The sequence below is a fragment of the Rattus rattus genome, chromosome 16 (assembly GCF_011064425.1).
Source record: "Rattus rattus isolate New Zealand chromosome 16, Rrattus_CSIRO_v1, whole genome shotgun sequence".
Lineage (NCBI taxonomy): Eukaryota > Metazoa > Chordata > Mammalia > Rodentia > Muridae > Rattus > Rattus rattus.
Window position 1 is genome coordinate 29,233,121 of NC_046169.1, and position 23,745 is coordinate 29,256,865.

General features: G+C 50.7%; 1 protein-coding gene across 1 annotated transcript in view; it reads right to left on the bottom strand.

Moving 5' to 3' along the window:
• Atp6v0a2 (ATPase H+ transporting V0 subunit a2) overlaps positions 1 to 23,745 on the bottom strand; it is a 44,689-nt gene that overhangs the window by 12,881 nt on the left and 8,063 nt on the right. The window contains 12 exon segments of the mRNA XM_032887262.1: positions 1 to 211; positions 832 to 925; positions 1,903 to 1,985; positions 4,936 to 5,062; positions 7,002 to 7,090; positions 8,674 to 8,811; positions 10,098 to 10,243; positions 14,909 to 14,957; positions 16,452 to 16,809; positions 21,292 to 21,438; positions 21,610 to 21,735; positions 22,904 to 23,060. The exon segment at positions 1 to 211 is cut by the window's left edge and continues 2 nt beyond it. Coding sequence (XP_032743153.1) covers positions 1 to 211; positions 832 to 925; positions 1,903 to 1,985; positions 4,936 to 5,062; positions 7,002 to 7,090; positions 8,674 to 8,811; positions 10,098 to 10,243; positions 14,909 to 14,957; positions 16,452 to 16,809; positions 21,292 to 21,438; positions 21,610 to 21,735; positions 22,904 to 23,060 — 1,725 coding nt within the window.

Below are 23,745 nucleotides of genomic sequence, written 5' to 3' on the forward strand. Positions count from 1 at the left end.
AGCCTTCCTCCAGCGCTCTGCGCAAGCCGGGCAGGTCCACCTCGGGGCACCAGACCTCAGCTATGAGGCACTTGTTGGTGACATCAAAGCTGCACATGTTGAGCATGTGGTAGATGGCTTTCATCTTCCGCACCTGTATCACACGGCTGCACACGGACTCGGCAGCCTTGCACAGCACTTGCCGCAGGTAGTCCTCCGTTTTGTGCAGCACCTGTGGGAGCAAGCACAGGCTTTGTGGCTGCACTCACAGATCTCGCCCACCGGCCTGACCTCCTTTAGGGAGCTTGCCCAAGGAGGATCATTCCATGCACCTGCTCCTACGGCAGCCATACCACGAATGGTCAGAGGCTGCTGGCTTAGCAAGGGAACACACTAGGTGGCCTCCAGGAACAGAGCCCAAGGGCACTGAAAAGCTCAGATATCCTGTCAGTGGTGGCCAGACACAAGGGTGGCCTGACTGGTTCACACAGTCCTTTGCCTCTCACCTCACCTCGTCCTGGCCTAGCTCCGATCCCCTGAAAGCCACCAGTCCCATTTCCAGCCCTTAGGTTTCCATGTACAGAAATCTGCTTCCTGCTCTCAGTGCTACAAGACTCCTCAGTGACACAGAGGAATTCAGGAGGAAGGTGGGACGGCCCCATCTCTCGAGCTTGTCTTCACCGCTCAAATAATGATTTGGTTTACCAGAGAGACATGGAGGGCTTTTCCCTTCACTACTCCCTGGGTCTGTAACTGCAAAACAGAGGCTCCAATGGCAGGAATGTGTGGTGACCGTCCACAACCAGACACCCGGCTGACAGAGAAAGCAGTCCCCAGCCCTGGCTTACTCACAGTGTAAAGGTCTTGGATCCGAGTATTGAGCCCCTCCTGGATCTCCCTGCGCTCCTCGGCCGTGTTTGGATACGGGTAGATGTGGCAGTGGTAACTAGGGGACAGAATTCAACAGTCTAGAGGGACAAGGAGGGCTGCCAAGGCAAGCCCCAGACTCTACTCAAGCCAGGCACCCCTCCTCCAGCACCAGGAGGGAAGTCACTGAAGGATTCAGTCACAGCCGCTGTGGGAAGGCCTGGCGTGCAACTCAGTAGGCCACACAGTAAATGGATCCCAAGACCGGCTCGGCTCCAGACCCGCTGTGGCGGCTCCAGACCCGCTGTGGTGGCTCCAGACTGCCATTCCCAATCCTCCCTTCCTAAATGCACCTGAGCTTAAGACCCACCAAGCCAGGTAAAAGCACACCTTAAAAGGACATGATGCCTGGGTGGTGTGACCCAGCCTGTAACCCAGCACCCAGGAGACAGAGGCAGGAGGATGCTCAAGGTGGCTCCTGCTTCAGGGTTGTCCTGCAGGGCCCCTGTCCCCAGACACCCAGACAAGAAACGGCAGTCGCCCCACGGTGCCTGCTGGGCTGTGCCTTTCCCTTATGTGGGAGCCCCTCGGAAACACCGTCCGGACCTCTCCCTGCAGCAGCCTGGTAAAGGCAGCAAAGGCGTGTGCGTCACCGAGCAGGTGTCCTAAGCTTTCTTTGTCACATTTTGTCACATATCTACTGCAAGGACAGAAGCTGGAACTGGAGAGATGACCTGGGTTCTGTTCCTAGTTTGAGCCACCCACATCCCATAGCTCTAACTCCAGGGATCCAATACCCAACACTAGGTGATTACAGACCGTCTCAAGTTGATGGTTTAACTAACTAGCTAGCTAACTAACTAACTAACTAACTAACTAACTAACTAACTAACTAGCATACCTAACAAATCCTAAAGGCATTAAATAAACAAAAGAATCAGAGGCCCGGCGTAGCTCAGTGGGAGAACCTGCTTAGCATGAGAGAGGGTCTAGGTTCCCTTCCCAGTACTGGAAACAGGAAGCCAACAATTCAATAAATCCTCTCTTTATTCTCACCAGTCACAGATCTTCTTAACCTTGTGGCCAATCTGCTCTCCCCAAAACGAGATCAGGAACACATACCACTTTATGACTTCACCCTACAACGACAAACAGGGAGGGAATGGTGAGTTCTGTGCACACCCTCAACCCTGGTGGCTCCCACTCTCCCAGACCAAGTTCACTGCCTGGGGCAGAGGGTGCAGTGGCTCTAATGGAAGCACATCCATGAGCATGGTTCGCCCACTCACCAAGACCACCCCTAAGCTTGCAAACACGCCGGCTCACAGCGTCTGCAGAGCCACACTCCCCAGTAAGAGGTGAGCACACTGGGCCGATTCAGTCTTTACGCTGTAACCGAGTGCCCTCCCCACCACTGCCTCAACTTTCCTGTATGTTCCTGTTGTGTTGATGACGGTACTGTTTAAGATGGCCACTGTGGTGGTTTGAATATGGTTGGCCCAGTGGCCCTATTAGGAGGTATGCCTTGATGGAGTAGGTATGGCCTTGTTGAAGGAAGTGTGTCACTGTGGGGGTGAGCTTTGAGACCCTTCTCCTAGCCACCTGGGAGACAGTCTTCTCCTACTGTGGATTTGGAAAGCAGTGGAATGCTTTCAGTGGGACGTAATGGGCTATCCCAGGAGGAATATGGAAGATTCTGTTGCTGGGCTAATTTGAACTGTGGAATCATGGCTCTAGAAGTTTTAGAGAAGACTGTTTTTGTGGTATTTTGATGCAGAATGTGGCTGCTTTTTGCCCTTGTATGAAGAGTCTATCTGAGGCTAAGGAAAAGAGATTTGTATTAACTGCATTGACAAAGGAGTCTTGGAAAAGCCCAGCAGAGCCTTTGTTCTCTGGTTTAGACTCATGAAGAGCGTTCTGATCAAGCACAGTAAGCTAGTCAGCTGGAGCTAAGGAATTAGTGGTGATTATGAGGAGCCAGCATCACTGAGGTGAAAATTGGGAAGTGCTTTCTGAGAGGACAAAGAAGCTGTGATCCGGAGATAGCCACCATGGTACTCATGCTGCGGCAGGACTTGGTAATTGGTAAGAATCACCCAGGTGGTACTGGTTTCGAAGGCATGAAGGGGTCATGGCAAACTGTTGTGGCTTGGTACTGAGAGGACAGGGAAGACCACTGGTGAAGGTGCAGCCTTCCAGGATTGAAGGAGTTGTGCAAAGAAGTTGAGGCCTGGCACCATGAAGGGAACCTCTTAGTAAAGCCTAGTTGCAACGGAAGACCCCAGTGTAATGGAGATGCCAGTACCATGGGACGACCAAGAGCAGCAGCAGCGGTGGAGTGGATCAACCTGAGCTTGGAGAGCTACAGAGGGCAGAGCTGGAGAAGTGACACCAGCCCTTTGGAGGAGCCCAGAAGATCGTGTGTGGATCCCAGACACTGGAACAAGAAGCTGTAACATTGAAGTTGCCTTAGAGACCCCAAGATGTTAGAGATGTCAGAGCCATGGGATACCAGCCAAGGAGAGCTGCACATTGTTGAGGCTGCTGTAGACTATGGGGACTTTGGAAGTTGGACTAAATACAGTTTGCATTATGCTATGTTTAGATATGGCCCCCAAAGACCCATGTGTTTGAACAAGCCTATGGGGGCCAGGGAGTGGAATGTGGTGGTTTGAATATGCTTGGCCCAGGGAGTGGCACTATTAGGAGGTGTGGCCTTGTTGGAGGAAGTGTGTCACTGTGGGTGTGGGCTTGGAGACCGTCCTCTTAGCAACGTGAAAGACAAGTCTCCTGTTTGCCTTTAGAACAAGATGTAGAACTCTCAGCTCCTCCTGCACCATGCCTGCCTGGATGCTGCCAAACTCCCACCTTAATGATAATGGACTAAATGAACCTCTGAACATGTAAGCCAGCCCCAATTAAATGGCATCCTTTGTAAGAGTTGCTTTGGTCATGGTGTCTCTTCACAACCCTAAGACAGCCACCAAGGAAGATATCTAGAATTCGGTGAGAGCAGTCTTCTGGAAATCTGTGCAGATGAGCCTTGCTCACCAGCAGTCACAGTTAAAAAGAGTCGACAGTGCATGGGAAACGAGTGGAAGAGACTTGGCTCACTGATAAACAGTGACCAGAGATGCTGGAGAAACAAGCCCATGCTGCCCCAGGAACAGAGAAACCCCATAATATTTGCTGAGTGTTTACAGTGTCTTTGAACAACATATTTGTGTGAGTAATGAGGATAAGCCGTCATTACAAATGTTCAACAAAATGGATTTCTATGAAGCTCAGCTGGGGTGTGCAGAACTCGTCTGGTATGAACGAGGGCCTGGGCTCCATCCCCAGCACTGACTGCAAGGCTGAGAGCAGTAAGCTGAGGAGATGTCATAGGCCAGATGGTGGAAACGTTACACAAAAGGCCAGGTTAGAGGGGCAGTGAGGCAGGTGTGTGGCCATCTTCAACTGGTGGGAAAGAAGGACCCAGAAAAGAGACTGTTAGGTGTTGAGAAAATGAAAGACCAGGGGAAAGACTGGAGCAAAAGAAAGCCCACAAAGCAGTAAGCTGGGAGAGGGGAGCCTCTCCAGGCCCAGACAGAAGGATGTGAGAAGAACAGACAGGGACTGACCAGGCTCAAGCCACCACTGGGAAGGGGCTTCTGCTGGAAGCCATGGGACGATTCTAAGAGTGAGGCGCCCTGGCAGAGTTGGCTGGATGCTGGGGTGAGACGGGGCAGGCGAGGCAGGGGTGACACTGTGGCATGGGCTACTGAAACCTAGGGGTAAGAACAGTATAGCCAAGACCCCAACCAGAACAGGCTGAGCAGAGTTCAGCCTCTGAGTCTGGGGATAGAGTGGAGTGCAGATGCTGGGCGCCCTGAGGCCTGCGGAATGAGCCTTAGACACGGAGCTGCCACTTCCTGAGATGGGATGTGGAGAACTGTGGGGCTCAGTGTTGTGAGGTAGAAGCATCTTTGGGTATTCACACAATGGACTACGTATGCAGGCAAAAGGCTGGTGTGTGCGTGCACAGGCCGAGCCCGGGCTCTGCAAACTCAATGCTGCAGCTCCCGCCCGCCTCTGACGGGCACTCACCGTCTCAGGGTCTTCCAGGGCCTCGTCCAGCTCTGCATAGGTCACGATGGTGTACCCTTTGCAAGCCCGCCACAGCATTCTTTCAAATGCTTCCACTTTGCCTTGCTGAATCAGGCCAGAAACGAATCTGCGAGACAGCAAAGACCCCCGGCATTAGAGGACTGAGAAGACCTCTGTCTCCTGCAGGCCAAGAGGCTAGTGTGAGAACCGTCAAGCAGCAAGATGTCCGTGAGCTGGACAACCAAGTGCTGAAGCCGCCTTTCCCAGGGCTGAGTGAGGGGAAAGCCGGAGAATCTCAAGATCACACGCGGTAACCAACTGCTGTGCCCTTTACACTGGGTCGGGGTGGGAAGACCCTATAGTGGCCAGTGTGGAAGACGACAAGCTCCAGATGCCAGCCAGGTGAGGAGATGGGGGAGTCACCATGGCCATGACTTCTTGCCCAGAGGGCTGCTCCTCAGAAGAGTGATGGCCGGGGAGGTAAAGGAGGCTCTGCAGCTGTGGGTCCCACACACACGTGAGGGTCTGCCCTGAGCACACGGCCAGAGCGTAGATTGCAGCCAGGATTTTGGTATCAGTTTGCATCACTTCCAAAAACAACAACAACAACAACTACCCTGTTCTAAGAAATAAAAAATGGCCCTGGGTGACAGCGCTCCCAGTTACCTGTGAACGTGACAAGTCTCTCCAAAGGAATGTGACGATACCAATCTGCACTGGGTGCTCATAAGGAACTTAGGGATAGGAACAACTCTTAGCTGAAGAACTGATTCTGTTACAGAGCGCTTGCCCAGAGCATGCCAGGCTCCGGCTTCCATCTCAAGGAACAGAGCAAAGAGAAACAGGGCTTGAGGAGTGAGGATGCCTGGGCCACGCCCAACCCTACACAGTGGAAAGAAAACTCTCCTCTGCCCTCCACGAGCACAGCAGAGCGTGCATGCACCAACCCCCAAACACACATACTAGACAGGGGAAATAGGAAAGCAGGAGATGGCTCAGCGGTTAAGAACACTAGGTGTTCTTCCAGAGGGCCTGGGTTTGATTCCCAGTACCCTCGAGGTGGCTCAGAGCGGGCTGTAACTTCAGTTCCAGGATCTGCTGACCTCTGTGAGACCCAGGCACACTCATGGTATCCAGACAGACCAATAAGCAAAACAGCATGTACATAATCCTTTTTAAAATTAAAAATAAAAAAAGAAAATCATGAACTTTAAAAAGTAAAATTTAAAACGAAAGGTCACAAAATACACGAGTAAATGAAAATGCACTCTCATCGGGTCGAGAAAGCGGAAGGAACAAACAGCAGTGCCAGCTGCGGTGACACACACCTGCCATCCCTACACCTGGGAGGCTGAAGCAGGAGGATCAGAAGCTGAAGGTCATCCTCAGCTGCACACTGAGTTTGAGGCCAGCCTGGGCTACATAGTGAGTTTGAGGCCAGCCTGGGCTACACAGTGAGTTTGAGGCCAGCCTGGGCTACATGACACCTTGTCTCAAAGAAGAAGGAAAAAGAGGGCAAGGATAACCAACAACAAAGGAAACAAAAGTAACGGAGGGCAGGCGCAGTCCCTGGGAGCATCAGTTAGCCCAGACCCAGAGAGTGGCTCAGCGGGAATGTCGCATGCTGTCCAGCCTGAGCTAAATTCCCAGAACCCACGTGTGTAAGGGAGCATGGACTCCTTCATCCATCCTCTGACTTCTGGGCACTCGGGTAAATCAACGTAGGGAAAAACAAAAAACAGGGCACAAAAACCAACCATCAACCCAGAAGGGACCCCTGTTTCCACCGCAGGACTTGGTGCTTGAAAGACCAATTATGTTGGGCTCACGGGGTCAACACTGGGAACACAGATGTGGCTTCTCTCCAACTCAACAGACCAAGAGAAGAAATGCCTTCGGCCTTCAGTTACATCAATACTGTGGGATTAAGTCCAACGTACAGGAGCCCAGTGTTCTCTGAGGGACGCTCACTCTGGACCAATCGCCATCTGTAAATGGCCCATTCACCCATCTGTGGCCTGCGTCTCCTACTCTACAGGAGGGGCTTGGCGCTCACTGTCACCTACCCCAGCTTGGCGCCCAGCCGCTGCATGCAGCTGTAGTCCAACAGAGAGTCGCTCTCTAAGGCGGGGAACTCTTCGTAAGTCGGCTCAAACTGGAAAGACACAGAAGCAGGCACATGTTAACAGGCTCCTCCCTCACAACCAGCTTCCAGACAAGCGCACAGAGGTACTGCACACCCAGGAACAGACGACAACCGTGACAGGTAAACTGCCACAAGGAAAGCCACACTGCCAGACCTGACAGGTGGACGAACGGCTGGAGACACTCAGAGGAGAGCGGTTCTAAGTGAGGCTGCACCTCAGCTCAGGAGACAAAGACCGTGTCCAGGGTCACAACTACAGCAAGTGAGAGGAACCGCGGAAGGGACGGGCGGGCTCTATCCTACGCGCAGCTCAGTGTGCTGCAGGCCCTGACTGGGATGCAGCGCTCGGACGGAGCACACGGTGATGCTGGATCCACACAAACACCCTCAGCCCACCCTCAGCCCACCGAGCCTGCATGGCACCAGCATGAACCAGTCTTCTCTCGTGAGGGGGTTCTTCATGCTCCCTACTCACGGCCTTTTAGAAAAACAAAGATTTTTACCCCATAACTATAAAATATTTTGCTTGGGGCTGGAGAGAGGGCCTAGTGGTTAAGAGCACCTGCTGCTCTCTCAGAGTTTCCGGATTCAATTCCCAGCCCACATGGCTCGCTGTTCATTAACTGTTAACTCCGGTTCCATGGTACCAGATGCCCTCTTGTAGCCTCTGTGGGCACTGCACATACTTGGTCCACAGACATGGATGTAGGCAAAACACCCATACACACAAAATAATGAAATACACCAGAGGCCGGAAAGAGGGGTTAGGAATGCTGACTGCTCTTCCAGAGGACCTGGGTTCGATTCCCAGCAGTCACACGGCAACTCGCAACCCCCTATAATGTACATGTGTAGTGTATGGGTATATATGCAGGGAAAACACCACTATACATATAATAAAAACATGAAAACACAGTTTTCAAAAAATTAAAGACAAACCAAACCATCTTTTTCTCAACTATAAACTTCACAGTGGGAAATAGTGTCCCTGCTAAAAGCAGCAGCACAGGGCTGGAGAGATGGCTCAGCGGTTAAGAGCACTGACTGCTCTTCCAGAGGTCCTGAGTTCAATTCCCAGCAACCACATGGTGGCTCATAACCATCTGTAATGATATCTGATGCCCTCTTCTGGTGTCTGAAGACAGCTACAGTGTTGTACTCAAATAAAAAAAGTGAATAAATAAAAAATATTGAAAAAAAAAAAAAGCAGCAGCACAGGAAGCGAAGCAGAGGCTGAGGCAGACCACTTAAAACACACGAAGTAAATGCACATCTATGCCAAGCACGGAGGCTCCCGCCTACAATCCCAGCACTCACTCCAGTTCCAAGGACAGCCTGGGCTACCAGTGAGAGCTCAGCTCAGTCAGCAGGCTGCTGGCCGAGTGGGGCAGAGCCGGCTTTATCCAGGACTGGGGAAGCAGAGGCACAGGCTGCACAGAGAGTGCAGGGCCAGCCAGGCTACACAAGGCTGAGCCGAGACTAAACAGAAAGGCGACCCATGTAAATGAACTGACAACAAAGCACACAGACGGCGGTGGCGGGCCCTCCAGGTATGCTTCTCCTCCAGGTATGCTTCTCCTGCGGACGCGTACCTCCACGTTCCGTTTAAGGAAGGTCTTGGTGACCCTCAGCATGTGGGTATACTCCACCAGCTCCAGCAGGTTCTTCCTCAGCTTCTCCTTGTTCTTGGTGACTTCTCTGAGCTCCACCTCGAGCTTCTGCAGCTGCTCCTACAATGCACAGCTGCCGGTGAGAGCAGGGCTTAGTCTGAGGACGCTCCCACAACCCTGAGGTCACCGGGGTTCAAAAAAGCCACAGTGCCTGGTGACAAGCCAGAATGCAAGCGTGCTGAGTGGGGGTGTGAGACTGCAAGGCTCGCCGGCTCGTTTCAGTTCATGGTGGGAACCACACACCACCTGCCATCAAACATCTGCAGGCTGCAGAGACCCAGCACCTGCAGGCCACACTTTCCTTCAGCCGCTTGTCCATCCCACACACTCAGTCTATATTTCCTTTTGTTTTGATGGAAATAATCTAAGACCATCTTTTCAGAGCACGTTCCCCTGTCTCCAGCTTAAGAGAGTCCCCATTTGGTCCCCCCAGGGATAAAAGTTTCAGTGGTCACAACCTAGTGTCCTCATCCTTCAAGCCCCAGACACAGTCTCTGTAAAACAAACCACTGAGCCAATGCAAATTCACTCAAAACCACCTGTCCTGTTCCGTCTTACTGTGCTCTGCATCAAAGCTCTCAGAGTCACTGCTGCCCGGAACTATGTCACAACCAGGCACTGTCCATAGTTCCACCATAACCATGCCACCCAGCCGAACCAGAGGATTGCCACTGCTGCTGGGAGGGTGCCATGCTTGACATAAGCTCACACACCAAGTGGCTGGCTACTTCCTCCCAGATAGGACATCGGGTCAAAGAAGGGCCTCAGCAATGCCATGGCCATTATTTCAAAAGAGTGAGGAAGGGCCACCATATTTCTTGAGTGCCAACCCCAACAAGAAGTCTAGAAGGGCCGATGTGCTAGTGCAGGCCTTTAATCCCAGCACTTAGAACCAGAGGCAAACAGATCTCTATGAGTTCGAGGCCAACCTGTTCCAAGCCAGCCAGGGTTATAGACTGAGAAAAAAAAAAAACTCTGGAGTCTGGAGTCTCAGACAACACCTTGTGTTGGTAGGCAAGGTGGGATGGTGGCACCATATCCTCCGGCCCCAACATGGTGACCTCCTCCTGGGAGCCTGGAGTGGGAAGGACATGAAGGCCCAGGCCTGCAGCCCCCAGCCCTGGAGCTGACACAGTGTGCTAGGATGGGTGGTCCCAGAGAGAGCATCCTGAAACATCCCATGCCACCACAGAAACTAAAATCTCCTTAGCCTCCCCCCAACAGCAGTCCACTACAGTCAGACAAAACCGAGGTACAGGTCACTGAGGGATTGCTACCCACTGTTCTTTTGTCAGCCACAGCTCAGGGAAGAGAGGCAGAGGAGTGTCAAGCACTGTGGAGGTGACCTGGCAGCCCTGGAACTTTTGCTGACAGCGTCTTGAGGAGCAAGTTACCTGCATTTCTAGAACATGTTTAAGAGGTGGTGCGGGAGGACTGGCCTCTCCCTCAGGCAGGGGAATATCAGCTCTGGTGATTTCCTGCACCAGGTACACTGTGGAAAAAAAGAAGCAGAGTCAGACAGGCTCCCTGTGACCCTTTGCGATCGGAACCCTGGCAGCCCCAACCTGCTGTATGCCCAGATCCCGCCTGTCCCTGTCACCTCCTGCATGTACTGGTTAAAGCTACCCAGCTTCTTACATAACTAAAACCCAGGCTAAAACAGGGGAAGACACTGAAGGTGCAGACCTGTACCCCCACCAGAGGCAGTGAGCTGGCCGGCATTCCCTGCAAGAGGGAACCCAGAGTCAAAGTCACAGTGGATCCAGACTCCCCTGCAAGGCACCAGGCAGCTCTTTGCTCTGCTTTGAGGAGCCTCACTCTACACACGCAATCTGTCCACAGGTGATGATGTCACTCAAACACATGATCTATTAATACGCAAATAACTAGCACCTTAAGCAAGAGATTCCCCACGACTACAGGTCATTGTTAATATTAGGGCTAGAAGCCAGGCAAAGTGGCGCATGCCTTCGATCCCAACACTCGGGAGGCAGAGACAAGTGGATCTCTTAGTTCAAGACCAGCCTGGTCTACACAAAGAGTTCCAGGCCAGCCAGGGCTACACAGAGAAACACTGTCTTGAAAAACAAAACAAAACAAAAAATCTGATAAATATATATTAGGGCTGGAGAGGTGGTTCAGAGCACTGCTCCTGCAGAGGACCCAGTCCAGTTCCCAGTATCCACAGGAGGCCGCTCACAACTGGACCTCATGTGGACAACAGTTCCAGGAGATCTGATGGCCTCTTTTGGCTTCACTGGGCATGACACTTATATGTTCAGAGCCACGCACTGATGTACAATTAAAAATAATAAACATGTTCAAAACACTATTGTTAATTTAAAATCCTTAACTAAAAGTTCAAGTTTCATCTAGAGCAATGGCTTAGAACTCAGCACTGAGTGCTCTTCCAGAAGACCCAAGTTCAATCCCCAGCTCCCGCACTGGGCGGCTCACAGCCGCCTGTAACTCTAGCTCTAGGAGACACGGCACACCTCTATTTTCCAAGGGTTTATCTGCACTCTGTGTCACGGACACACACAGACAGACAGATAGACAGACACACACACACACACACACACACACACACACACACACACACAATTAAAAGTAATAAAAATAAATCTTAAAAAAAAAAAAGAAGGCTGGGTGTTGCTGCTCCAAGCTGTCACATCGTCCACTACATGAGAGAAAGGCGGAGGGTCAGTAGTCTAAGGTCTGCCTCAGGTACATATTGTGCTTGAGTCCAGTCTGGGCTGCATGAGACCTTGACCATCCTATTCCCAGTCCATCCTCCCTCAAAAGAAAGAAAGAAAGAGAAGAAGAAAAAAAAAATCTCTAAATTAAGGGGAGCTCCTCGATGAGGAGTTACTAGCAACTGAGGGCAACTAGCACAGGCAGGGTCCGTCCTCTTTGGGGGCTCTGGCCACCAGTCACCTGCCTGTGTCCTAGTAGAAGCCCCAAGGCCACGCACATGGGTGCCATAGGGGGACTAGGTAGGTCGTTAAAGGAAAACAGGACAGGAAGTTGAGAGAGGGAAGTGTTTTGGAGGGACTGGGGGACGTGCAGGTGGAGGAAGACAGCGGGGGGAGGGCGGGGGGGGCGGGCGACAAATATGATCAAGATGCCCTGTGCATGTACACAATTTCAAAGTAAAAAAAAAAAATCCCTAATTAAAAAAAAAAAAACACAATTAACAATCAGAAATCATTCTAAGGGGCTGGCGAGATGGCTCAACGGCTCTACTCATCCAGAGGTCCTGAGTTCAATTCCCAGCAACCACACGGTGGCTCACAACCTCTTCTGGCACACAGGTGCACATGCAGCTAGAGCACGAATGTACATAAAATAAATAATAAAAATCTTAAAAAAAGAAATTACAGGATTGGGGATTTAGCTCAGTGGTAGAGCACTTGCCTAGCAAGCACAAGGCCCTGGGTTCAGTCCCCAGCTCCGAAAAAAAAAAAAAAAAAGAAATTACACCCAACCCAGACTCCTGACTACTACCACGGCTTTTAGAGATGAAGGAAATCCCGGGCATGGGTTTGGGCTGTATTAGTTAACCAAGCACCAACCTACGCCACTCACAAAGGAAGCCCTGCTAAACACCAAGTGCTATCAAGCCGGCTGTCAGCCACTTCCTGCCTTTCTTGTTCCAAAATAACAGCTTGAGTTGAGCGACAAATATTAACATGTATGCAAGGTGCTTAACTTATAAGAGAAACTATACGAAATTGTCTGAATTAGCCATGACACGTGGACACCATGAAATTCTACTCAGCTGCCATCAAAACTGAAGCAGGGGTCACCCCCTCCCCCACACACCACCTCTCTTTCTTCTTTCTTCTCCCCGCCCCCCACACAGGGTTTCTCTGTGTAGCCCCGGCTGTCCTGAAACTTGGGCTGTAGACCAGGCTGGCCTCAAACTCAGAGATCCACCTGCCTCTGCCTCCCGAGTGCTGGGATTAAAGGTGTGCGCCACTACCTGACTTCTCTCTCTCTCCCATTCATCTCTGTTTTCTGAAAGAAACGGCTATGCGTATGTTAAGATTACAAAGTATTTAGACTAAAATGGAAGACGAACTTACCCAATATTCGTTCTAGTTCTTCACACCTCTTTACCTCACCAACGAATTTTCTTTGGAAAGAACTTACGTTTTGGTTGAGCTGAGAAAAGAAAGACAATTTTGTTCTTAAGTTCCTAGAATTTTAAATTTGCTTTTAGGTATCTAACTATTCAAACCATTTTTGGTGGGGGAATCAAATGTAGGCCTGGCTAAATTAAAATTTTTATTTTTAGTTACCTAATCCTTTGAAAGTTTGCTAGTGCTGGGTCACATTCTGCCACTGAGCTAAGGTAAAATCTGTTGCTAGGAAATTATCACTGCCAGAGGTTTGAGGGTCACACGCTGTCACCGGCTGGACAGGAGGGGAACTGGCAGTGGTTCCTAGACAGCAAGTTGGCAACTGTTACCAGAAAAGCCTGAAAAATAGCCCTTGACTCAGAAGTCACCGGTGGAAAACATTTAATTTAAAGAAAAACCATTCAAATCATGAATATGATATGAAACTCATAAGAACAGCAACTTCAGAGGAAGAGAAAATCTTCACCAAAAATCGAACAATAGGAAGTTGGTGGGGGTGGAGGTCATTGGTGAGTGCCGGTCAAGGGCGCAGGAGTCACATAAAAGTGGGAGTGGTGGCATACACCTATAATTTCAGCACTTGGGGGAGGTGGAGGCAGGAGGATCATAAGTTCAAGGTCACGCCGAGTACACTTGGGGTTCAAAGCCTTGCCTCAAAACAAAGCAAGCAGATATTAAAATGAGTTGAAAAGTCAGCATGCTAATTTCTTCCTAGACACACAGTAACTGTTTACTCTTAACAATAGTAGTGGTCTCCCACTTTCTGTTTGTTTGTTTCTGTTTTTCAAGACAGGGTTTCTCTGTGTAGCCCTGGCTAGTCTAGAACTCGGTCTGTAGACCAGGCCTCAGAGACCTGAGTGCCGGGAATAAAAGGTGCCATGTTCCAACTTTTCTAGTAATTGTTTATAAGGACGAGCATTTAGGGTCCAAGTTGCATCAGGCATTTGCCCTGGGCTCCAGGACAACGAGACCCGGTGTGAGACTGCTGGCACAGCACAGCAGCTGTCCCCAGAGCCTCCTCAGCGCCTGTTCGGGAATCTCTGCTTCTTTTAAAGCTTTAGCAAGATCAAAACTGCGGTTTCACTTCTGTCTTAATTCCCTCTCACTTCTGGAGGTCGCTCTTATCCAGATGAATCAGACAGTGTGATGATGTCAGTGGAACTGAGAATGGGAACCAGGAGCCGGGAACCAGCCCCACTTGCTAGCTTTCTTTATGTGGTGGCTTAACTCTTAACCGAACAGCAGGGTCTTTTGTAAGGAGGTGCACTCCTTCCTCAAGGATGCTAACAGCCGCCACCACCAGCAGCTTCGGCTTAGACTGTCAGTTTTTCTGTTGTGTGGGTTACAAATGTTTGGTTGTTTTTTTGGGAGGAGGGGGGGCGGGTGTTTACGATTGTAGTCACTTTAAGTCAAAGCTAATCGATTTAAAAGTACATTACAACATGTTTTTAAGTCTCTCTCTCCTCTCTCTCTCTCTCTCTCTCTCTCTCTGTGTGTGTGTGTGTGTGTGTGTGTGTGTGTGTGTGTGTGTGTGTGTGTGTGTGTGTGTGCCAAGCGCAAGTTCAGGTGCCTGAGGATGTCTTTTCTTTTTTTTTTTTCTCAGAGCTGGGGACCAAATCCAGGGTCTTGCGCTTGCTAGGCAAGTGCTCTACCACTGAGCTAAATCCCCAACCCCGTGCCTGAGGATGTCAAAGGAGCCGGAGAGAGCAGAGCAGCAAGTGCTCTTAATTGCTGAGACATCCCTCCCTAGAGCCTTTTTTGAGATGCTCCCTGTGCAGCCCAGGCAAGCCTTGACTTCATCCCCCTGCCTTAGCTGCCAGAGTGTTACAATACCACACCCAGCCCGGCAGTGGACAGAGAGCTACTGCACTCAACCTTTCCTGAGCATTTCCTTTCCCAGCAGCCAAAGGACCAAGAAGAAAAGCTGCCCTCAGCGTAGGGCTGGAATTGAGCCTACCAGTCCCTTCAGAGCCACGGCCTCTCTTTCCAGGTCTTCCCACTGCAGTCACTACGAAAATCCTCATCGCCTCCAAGGGTGATGAGCAGAAAGGCCTGAATAAGCTGAAGATGGTCAGTGATCCCATCCCATGAGTGATCTCGGGACCCGACCAGAGCTTTAACACCGGTGCCTGAGCTGACGGGGCCTACACCGAGCGCCCCTGAAGACTCAACAAAACGCCTCTGTTTTATTTCCCTCTTAGAAAGAGCAGCAGCACTTGCTCTCTGATAGACTCCCTGTTTCAAACGCTCCCGAGTCCACCCTGGATCTCGTGTAACGGCACTCAGTGAAACCCGAGGCTCTGAGCTGACGGGAGTGCTTTCTTGATCAGTCCCTGAGATTGCAGCGCGATAACGTCTTGGCTTGAGTCCTGACAGGGTGGAACGGGCAGACCGGATGGAAAAGCCTGCTTCCTTTACGACTGTAGCCTGGATCTCTCTGGTGCTACCCAAAGCACCACACCCTACCTGTCAGATACGAAGAGCCAAGGGCTGAAGTTCAAGTGGCCCCGGGACCCAGGAAGGGCACTGCACCTCGCCTGCTCCTTCACCTGTCATTTAGGAGTCTCCCACAGATTGTAGGTAGAGATGCTCCCTCTTGAGAGTAAGGACCCATCAGAAAGATACTGGGAAATGGCCAGGAGCCCACACTGGTGGGGTGCAAGGCCATTAGTAGGTATCAGGGCCTTTTCTGCAATCTTTCTGCCCTGTTCTCCATAGCACGAATCATTGTAGCTCATGATCGGTGTCTCCCTGTTGTCCTCCCAGACTGTGAGCCCCTACGGCACAGGGACTTCATCTGCCTCACTCGCCGAGTCCCCAAGGCTAGAAGTCACTCAATCAAAGCTTTTGTATTCATCCAACAATCGTTTATTAACGCCAATAAATGCCAGGGCCCGTGCCACCCGTGGAAAATGAAGAAAAGAACAAGTTGAGCAAGGTCCTGACCCTTAAAGGTTGGCAGAGCACACAGGTCGAACATCAGCCAATGGCTGCGTCCACAAGTGTGTTATTATAGTTGCAGTGGCAGCCTCCATTCCACACCCACTGAGTGTGACCCAGGTCCTTGTCACTTGCCAACCATGCCGGCGCGTCATGACACAGGAGTCAAAAATTCAAAAGCTCTCTAAGGACTCACAACCTGTCAGACTGCCTCATCCCTCTTCCTGCCACTCTTATCCCACCTAGTCCTGCTCAGAAGAGGTCCCTCTTTAGTCACCCAGGAAAACAACCTCTGGGGTACCTCCTCCTCCACACCTTCCCGCTGCCAGCTCCTGTTCCATCCGGATCTCAGCTCAAAGACCATCTCCTTGGAGGAAGTCTCCCTTGACTGTCCTGCAAAGCCATCTCCAGAGACCCTCGTCTTTCTCCCTGACAGCTCCTGTCCCATCTGGGTCTCGGCTCAAAGGGGCCCCCTCTTGAGAGTAAGGACCCATCAGAGGGCCCTCCTTGACTACCCTGCAAAGCCACCTCCCTGCCGGAGCCCCCACGGTGCCAGTCTGCTTTGGCGGCACCCAGCCCTGGATCCCACAGACTCGCAGGCCGCGGGACACTCACGTCTCGGAACTGCACCAGGCCCTTCTCGCCAAGCGCGCTCAGACACTCGTAGGCCGTGCCCGACTGCAGGAAGAGCTGCGCCAGGCACATGCTCTCGCTGCGGAAGAGGGAGCCCATGGCGGCGCAGCCTCGTTCAGCCTCCTCGGCCCGCACACTCGCACCATGGGGTTCTCCTCCGCTGCCACCGCGGCCACCGCTCAGCCGCCGCCACAGCTACCCGCCACGCCCCGCCCACCGCCGCAGCCGGTTCCGGTTCCGCCCCGGGGAACCGCCCACCGCAGAATAACCAATGAACGGCAGGAATCGTGGCAGTCCGTCACTACGGCTCAGCCAATCGGCGCACAGGAGGCAGGATTCTCTAATTGGATGACCCCTGAGCGGCTTTTAGAGTTTATTGTTTCAGTAGTTCATTGGTTTTTCGTGGATCCCAAACTGGTCTGAAGTTCACAATTCTCCTCCCTCAGCTTTCCGAGGACCAGGATAGTAGGCGTGCCCCACTACGGACAGCTACTTTTAAAGATGTTTTTGTTTTATTGAAAACAGAGTCTATGTAGCTCTGGATGTCGTTATATAGATCTGTCAGCCTTTGCCTCCCAGGTGCTGGGTTTAAAGGCGTGCACCACCACGTCCGGCACTTCTTGAAGTCTTTTTTTCTCTTCTCTTTTCTCTCCTTTCCTCTCCTCTCCTCTCCTCTCCTCTCCTCTTCTTCTCCCCTTTTCCCTCTCTCCTTCCCTCCTCCTCCCTTCCCCCCCTCCCTTCCCTCTCCCTCTTCCCTCTCTTTTCTGACAGGGTCTCATTATGTAACCCTGCCGTTCTGGACTTCTCCATGTATACCAGGCTGACCTCGAGCTCACCGACATCATCCTACCTCCACTTTCTTGTGCCGAAATTAAAGACATGCACCATCGTGCCCCGCGGGTTTATTTCATACATGTATACAACCAAATTATGATCGTATTCAGCCCGTTTCTCTATCCAACTCCCTCAGTATTCCAGAACGCTCCTCTCTCAATGTCATGTCTTCTTTTGTGATAATCCCCTAAATCCAATTAATGCTGTTCATGTGTGCTTGGGTATGGGGCCATGCACCCAGAGGATGAGAAATCTACTTACCTATTTATGAGGTAGGGTCCCATGTATGTCAGGACAGCCTCAAACTTAATAAGTAGCTGAAGGGTGATTTTGAAATCCTGATCCTCTTTCATCTAAGCTATTCTGCCTCCCCCAGAGCTGGAATTACAGACAAGCATGACCACATCAGGTCCATGATATACTGGGGATGGAACCTGGGACTTCGTACGTGCTAGGCGAGTATTCTTAATAACTTAGGCTTTAACAAAAAAAGAGTCCTGAGGCCTGGAAATGGCTCAGGAGTTAAGAACACTTACACCCTTGCAGTAAGCTTTACCCAATCAGGAGTCGCACAACCACCTGTAACTGCCGTTTCAGGAAATGCAACGCCTTCTTCTGAGCGTGATAGGCTTTTCGCATGTATACACTCACACATAACTCTTTTAAAGAGATTTTTACTATTTTAAAGTGTGTGTATGTGCGCATGTGACTTGCAGAAGCCATAGGATTTAGACACACACACACACACACACACACACACACACACACACACCCAAGAGCTAGAAGTAGAGTGAGCTGCCTGACATGGGGACCAAACTCAGGTCCTCTAAAAGGAGAATATGTGCTCTTAACCACTGAGCCATCTCTCCAGCCTGATGGGGGTTGGGAGGAGTCTCGTAACCATTCTGTGTGCCGTTAAGTTCTGTTTCAAGTATACAACAAACCTTTGAATCCTAGTGAAGGTACAGAGGGTGCAGCCATCATCCTTAGTCAGTCTGAGAACGTTCTATTAACCCACAAGATGCCGATTCAGTTGCAGTCAGCCACCACCAGCTGCCTTTGTCACAGTGGATTTGCCAGCCTGGGAGGGGTGCAGTCCATGGAACTAGGCCCTAAGTGGTGCAGCGTGTGGCCTCTGCAATCCCTCAGCCACAGTGCTAGCTTCCAGTAGTCATGAGTCCTCTGCAATAACATATAGTCTGACGTATGCTTACAATCTCTGGCTTCTCCTGTTGCATTCCAGATAAAATCCAATCCCCTCACCATTGTAAAGGAGAGTTGCACCCGAGGTGGCTTCTGCTTCCTCCCTTAGGCCCTGACTCCTTTTGCTGGACCACACCTCCTCCCTGCTGTTTCCTGGTCTACACACTTGAACTCCGGAATCCTTCAGTTTAAAATACTGGCCCACTGGATCTTCTCTAAGCTGACTCCTTCAGATCTCAGCTCAAATGGCCCTGTACCAGTTAGGTTTTACTGTCAACACGACAGTGTCACCTGAGAGGACGGAGTCTCAATCGAAGGATGACACAGAGCTCACTGCTCGGTAGCCATTGGCTATGGCGAGTTATCTTGATTGCTGATTGGTGTGGGAGGTCCAGACCACTACAGACAGTGTCACCGCTAGACAGCGGGTCCTGAGCTGTTTAAGGAAGATGGCTGAGACACTGTGGTGCACGCTTTTCAACTCAGCACTCAGAGGGGGAGGAGGTGGATCTCTATGTGTTGGAGGCCGGTCTGATCTACAGAGTGAGAAATACAGCATTTAATACTACAGAACTGCTGAGATGGCTCATGGGTAAAGGCACTGTCTACACAGCCTGACAACCTGCGTCCCCTCCCTGGGTACCAAAGGCAGGAGGAGAAAACTGACTCCCAAAGCTTGTCTTCCATGTACCTGTACCAGCCTCACTCAAACACACACACACACACACACACACACACACACACACACACACACACACAAATAATAATAATATTAATAATAATAATAATAACAATAATTCAATTTTAATTAGAAAGCTTTTATAAAGCATTTTCTAACCCTTTCTTTTTTTTTTTTTTAAAGAATTTTTTTTATTTATTTTACGCATATGAGTACACTGTCGCTGTTTTCAGACACACCAGAAGAAGGCATCGGATCTCATTACAGATGGCTATGAACCACCATGTGGTTGCTGGGATTTGAACTCAGGACCTCTGGAAGAGCAGTCAGTGCTCTTAACCGCTGAGCCATCTCTCCAGCCCCTAACCCTTTCTCTGGATTATTAGTAATTATTAGTAATCGATCTTTTCTTCATGCTTACATGCTTGTTTCAAGTCTGGTCAAAAATAAAACCCCTGGATTAGAAATCCAGGCTGGGCTTAAGTCTCTGACATTTAGGACGCCCTCGATTCCCCTGCCACCAGCGAGAATCGAGAATGATCACCCTGAGCCACTTTGAACATCTGGATATGTGTTGTGAGTTCACTTAACACTAAGAAGTTCTACAAAAGGGGTTGGGGATTTAGCTCAGTGGTAGAGCGCTTGCCTAGGAAGCACAAGGACCTGGGTTCGGTCCCCAGCTCCGAAAAAAAGAACCAAAAAAAAAAAAAAGAAGTTCTACAAAAATAGACATTTTGTTTATTAAAGTGTTTCAGAAGGCCAGGCATGTGGGACGTGCCTTTAATCCCAGCACCCGAGAGGCAGAGACAGGCAGATCTCTGTGAGCTTAGACGCAAGCCAGGCCTACATAGAGAGACCCTGTCTCAATCAAAGAGGTTTCAGAGGGGCACGCAGACCTACGGGGAGCCACTGAGTGGCTGCTCTGAGTCTTCGAGGAAACTTAACGGTGGATGGAAGCGGAGGACCAGGCTTTGCACATCCCGATCCAAGGGTGCCGGAGGAGTATGGCCAACAAGAGGAATGACAGCAGCATCAGGCCTTTGGCGACACACTGAGGCCGGGGCTCCCCTGAAAGGCAGCAAAAGGCAATCATTAAAAGCATGAAGGTCCTTGTGCCCACAGATCACCAGGGAGGCCAGGAATGTTGAGCATACAGGATTGTGCTCTCAAAGGAAAGGGCATGCAACCTGCTTTTCCATACAGAAGGGTAAGAATGGGGGTGGGTAACAGTCTGGTGATCTGCAGTATCTGTTGGGCCAGGCCCTATCAAAACCCCACAACCAGGACCAGAGGTAGCTCACAATCTAAATGACCTTATGTTATCTGTATCACCAAGGGCTCCTGCAGGCTCTCACAACCAGGACCAGAGGTAGCTTGCAGCCTAACAACCCACATGACCTCTACACTAACTATATGACTGAGACCAGGCCAGATCCTTCCTTAGGCTCGTAAGCTAACACAGGTAGTCTATCCAGAGAACCATTCTTGGAGAGACTCAGCAGCGGTGGGTTCCGGACTTCCTGTGACCGCTTCTTTTTTTTTTTTTTTTTTTTTCCGGAGCTGGGGACTGAACCCAGGGCCTTGCGCTTGCTAGGCAAGCGCCCTCCCCCTGAGCTAAATCCCCAACGAGAACCATTCTTGGAAGAAAGGACTCTGAGTTGCGTTTGGATATTAACCACGCCTCCTGTGTACTAGGGATTGGATTACACCAGGAAACTTTCCCCCAAACTGTACTGTGTTTAAATATGTTGGCAATAAAACACCTGACATCAGACTCCTGAAGTTTGACCCAGCCTGGATGGGTTAAGTCGGGCTGAACTGAGTTTTCACTCATTCTCATTTCTTTGTGGCTTATTTCCCTGCCAACTATGACACTTGCCGGGGACAACCCTCACCTCAACAACTGAGTCTTATCATGTCTTGACTTTGAAGGTAATAGTTTAGTGATAACCATTTATTGTTATCATAATTTCTAAGCATCATAACCGTAACTTCTAAACATCGGTATTAGTGTGGTTTCTTCTTCTAAGTCTTTCGTGCTTTAAGTTGTCTGGGACATTTCCATATTGACTGGTAAACAGTTTTAACCGGCACAATGTAACTTACAACATACAGAAACCTGGCTTCCTACCTTGATAATATTGGGTCAGAGGGTACAGAAGTTGGGGCCAGCACAGCTCATTCCGGGTACAGTCGTACTCTGTGAAGTTGATCTGGAATCTACACAAACACGTGAGAGGGTTACAGGGAAAACTAAAAAGAAGCAGGAAAGAACCTGTGAGCCTGTCAGCCATTGGCTTATCTGGTTGGGGGCGGGGCATCTGTGCAGGAAAGAACCTGTGAGCCTGTCAGCCATTGGCTTACCTGGTCGGGCGGGGCATCTGCGCAGGAAAGAACCTGTGAGCCTGTCAGCCATTGGCTTACCTGGTCGGGCGGGGCATCTGCGCAGGGATGTTAATGAACTTAACAGAGGCACTGAGGGGGAGAAGGTCAGCTTTGTCCTCCTCACAGGTGAGCCCACATTGGTACTGCCAGGTTACTGTGGAGAACCTAAGAAAGGACGATCGTGAGGTAGTGGCCACCAACCGCTGAAAGTCTAGGAAGCCAAGTGCTGGATCCTCAAGTCTAGACCCAGAATCTACAAGTCCTGCAGCCAGCTCCCCCCTCTCGCCCAAGTCACTGTATGCGGGTTCTCTTAACAAGGATTGCTTGTCTCGGCAGTCTAATAGGAAGAACCTCTGGTCATTTATCGAAGGCGTGCCATGCCTGTGGCACCTCAAAACAGTACTGCGGGAACGGGAAGTTGCTTAGCAAAGGAGACCTTGGCTCTATCCCGACACTGAAGTGGGTCTGATGGGAAATCAGCACCGCTTCTCTAATTCTAGTGACTGCTCCCCAACTTTGCGGGGGCTGTGTGTGGGGTGTGTGTGTGTGTGTGTGTGTGTGTGTGTGTGTGTGTGTGTGTGTGTGTGTGTGGACACATCACTCCCTGCTCTCTGGTGTCTCAGAAGACACCAGCCCGGATCCAGAGCCTGCATGTTAGAGCTATTGATAGTTCAGACCATAGTGAATGGCTCCAAAAGGAACACATGACCCAGCTGAACAACAACAGAAAAAGGCTCTGTAGACAAGAAGGCCTCTCTTTACTAAGCCCAGGCGAGGCGAGGCTGGTGCTGACCTCACAGGACCAAGGAGGATGTCCCTGAGTATGAAGACAGTCCCAGGACAAGGTGAGCCGGGGGTAACCAGAAAGAGACCCTCTCTGACCTTGCAGGCATGGGGACTCTCCCAAACTGAATAGCACCCACCACTTTTTGCTAAGTGAAACCTGTCACATAAGGTAAAGACGCAATGCACAAGGGCGTCGTCTTTCCTTAGATAAAGCTATTGCATATTAAACTGTCTGAAGTCACACACGGTTCCATGATCGGAACCTATGGTGCCGGCAAAGCCTCCAACCAGTGGCCACATTTTCTGTGACCAATATGCCACTCAGGCCCACAGAGTTAAATACCCTCAGAACGGAGCAGCCCCTTGTCAGCCCTGGCCCTCCCCTGACACCGCAAAAGCTCTCATACAGAGCTTTACAAATACTCCCGAGGGCCCTCCATTTATACAGCCCCAGCTATTAATGATCGCCATGTGTGCGGATTTCTGCCTGGCATTCCTGGTCTGTGTCCTGCTCTCGACCTCAGCGACTCTCGGGAAGGGACCACACCTTGTCTCCACAGCCAGGATCTCCCGCTGAGCCTCCCCTTCCACAGCGCCAGCCTCAGCAGTGAGGATGCGGATGGTGACGTGTGTTGGGACTTCCGGGCACATGCCATTCACGCTGCTCAGAGGCAGGTCGGTGCCTGCATCAGGGGCGTCGACGCCTGCAGGAATGTCAAATTAGACATCTGTTAATGGCAGCTGTCCCACAGTGTCAGCCATGATACCCAAAGCCTCTCGGGCCTGAGGCTCAACTCTCTTGCAAGGGTGTTGTCACTCCATGACTATGTGACCTCACAACATCTACGGCAGGAGCAGTGCTGCTCACCTGGGTGGTGTCTAAATGTCCCTGTGCATTGAATGTGGTCCCAACCCACAGAATAAAACCAAACGTGGAGGGGTTGGGGATTTAGCTCAGTGGTAGAGCACTTGCCTAGCAAGCGAAAGGCCATGGGTTGGGCCCCCACCTCTGAAAAAAAAAAAAGAAAAGAAAAAAAAAAAAAAACTGAAAACCAAACGTGGAGATTCAGTGTCTGGGGCTGCAGAGACGTCTCAGGATTGAAGAGCACTTGCCGCTCTTATGGAGGACCCAGAGGCACCAACATGGTAGTTCACCTGTAACCTGTCCTCCAGGGCATCTGATGCCCATTTCTGGCTTCCAAGGGCACCAGCACACATATGTTATAAACTTTCACACACACACACACACACACACACACACACACACACACACACACACACACATAAATACATCTTTTCCTCAAAAAGAAAAATAAAAGATTCAGTGTCTAAACTTGTCATTGAAAGCCACAGAGTGTGCCAACAGGGACAGTAGAGAACCCTGGTAAA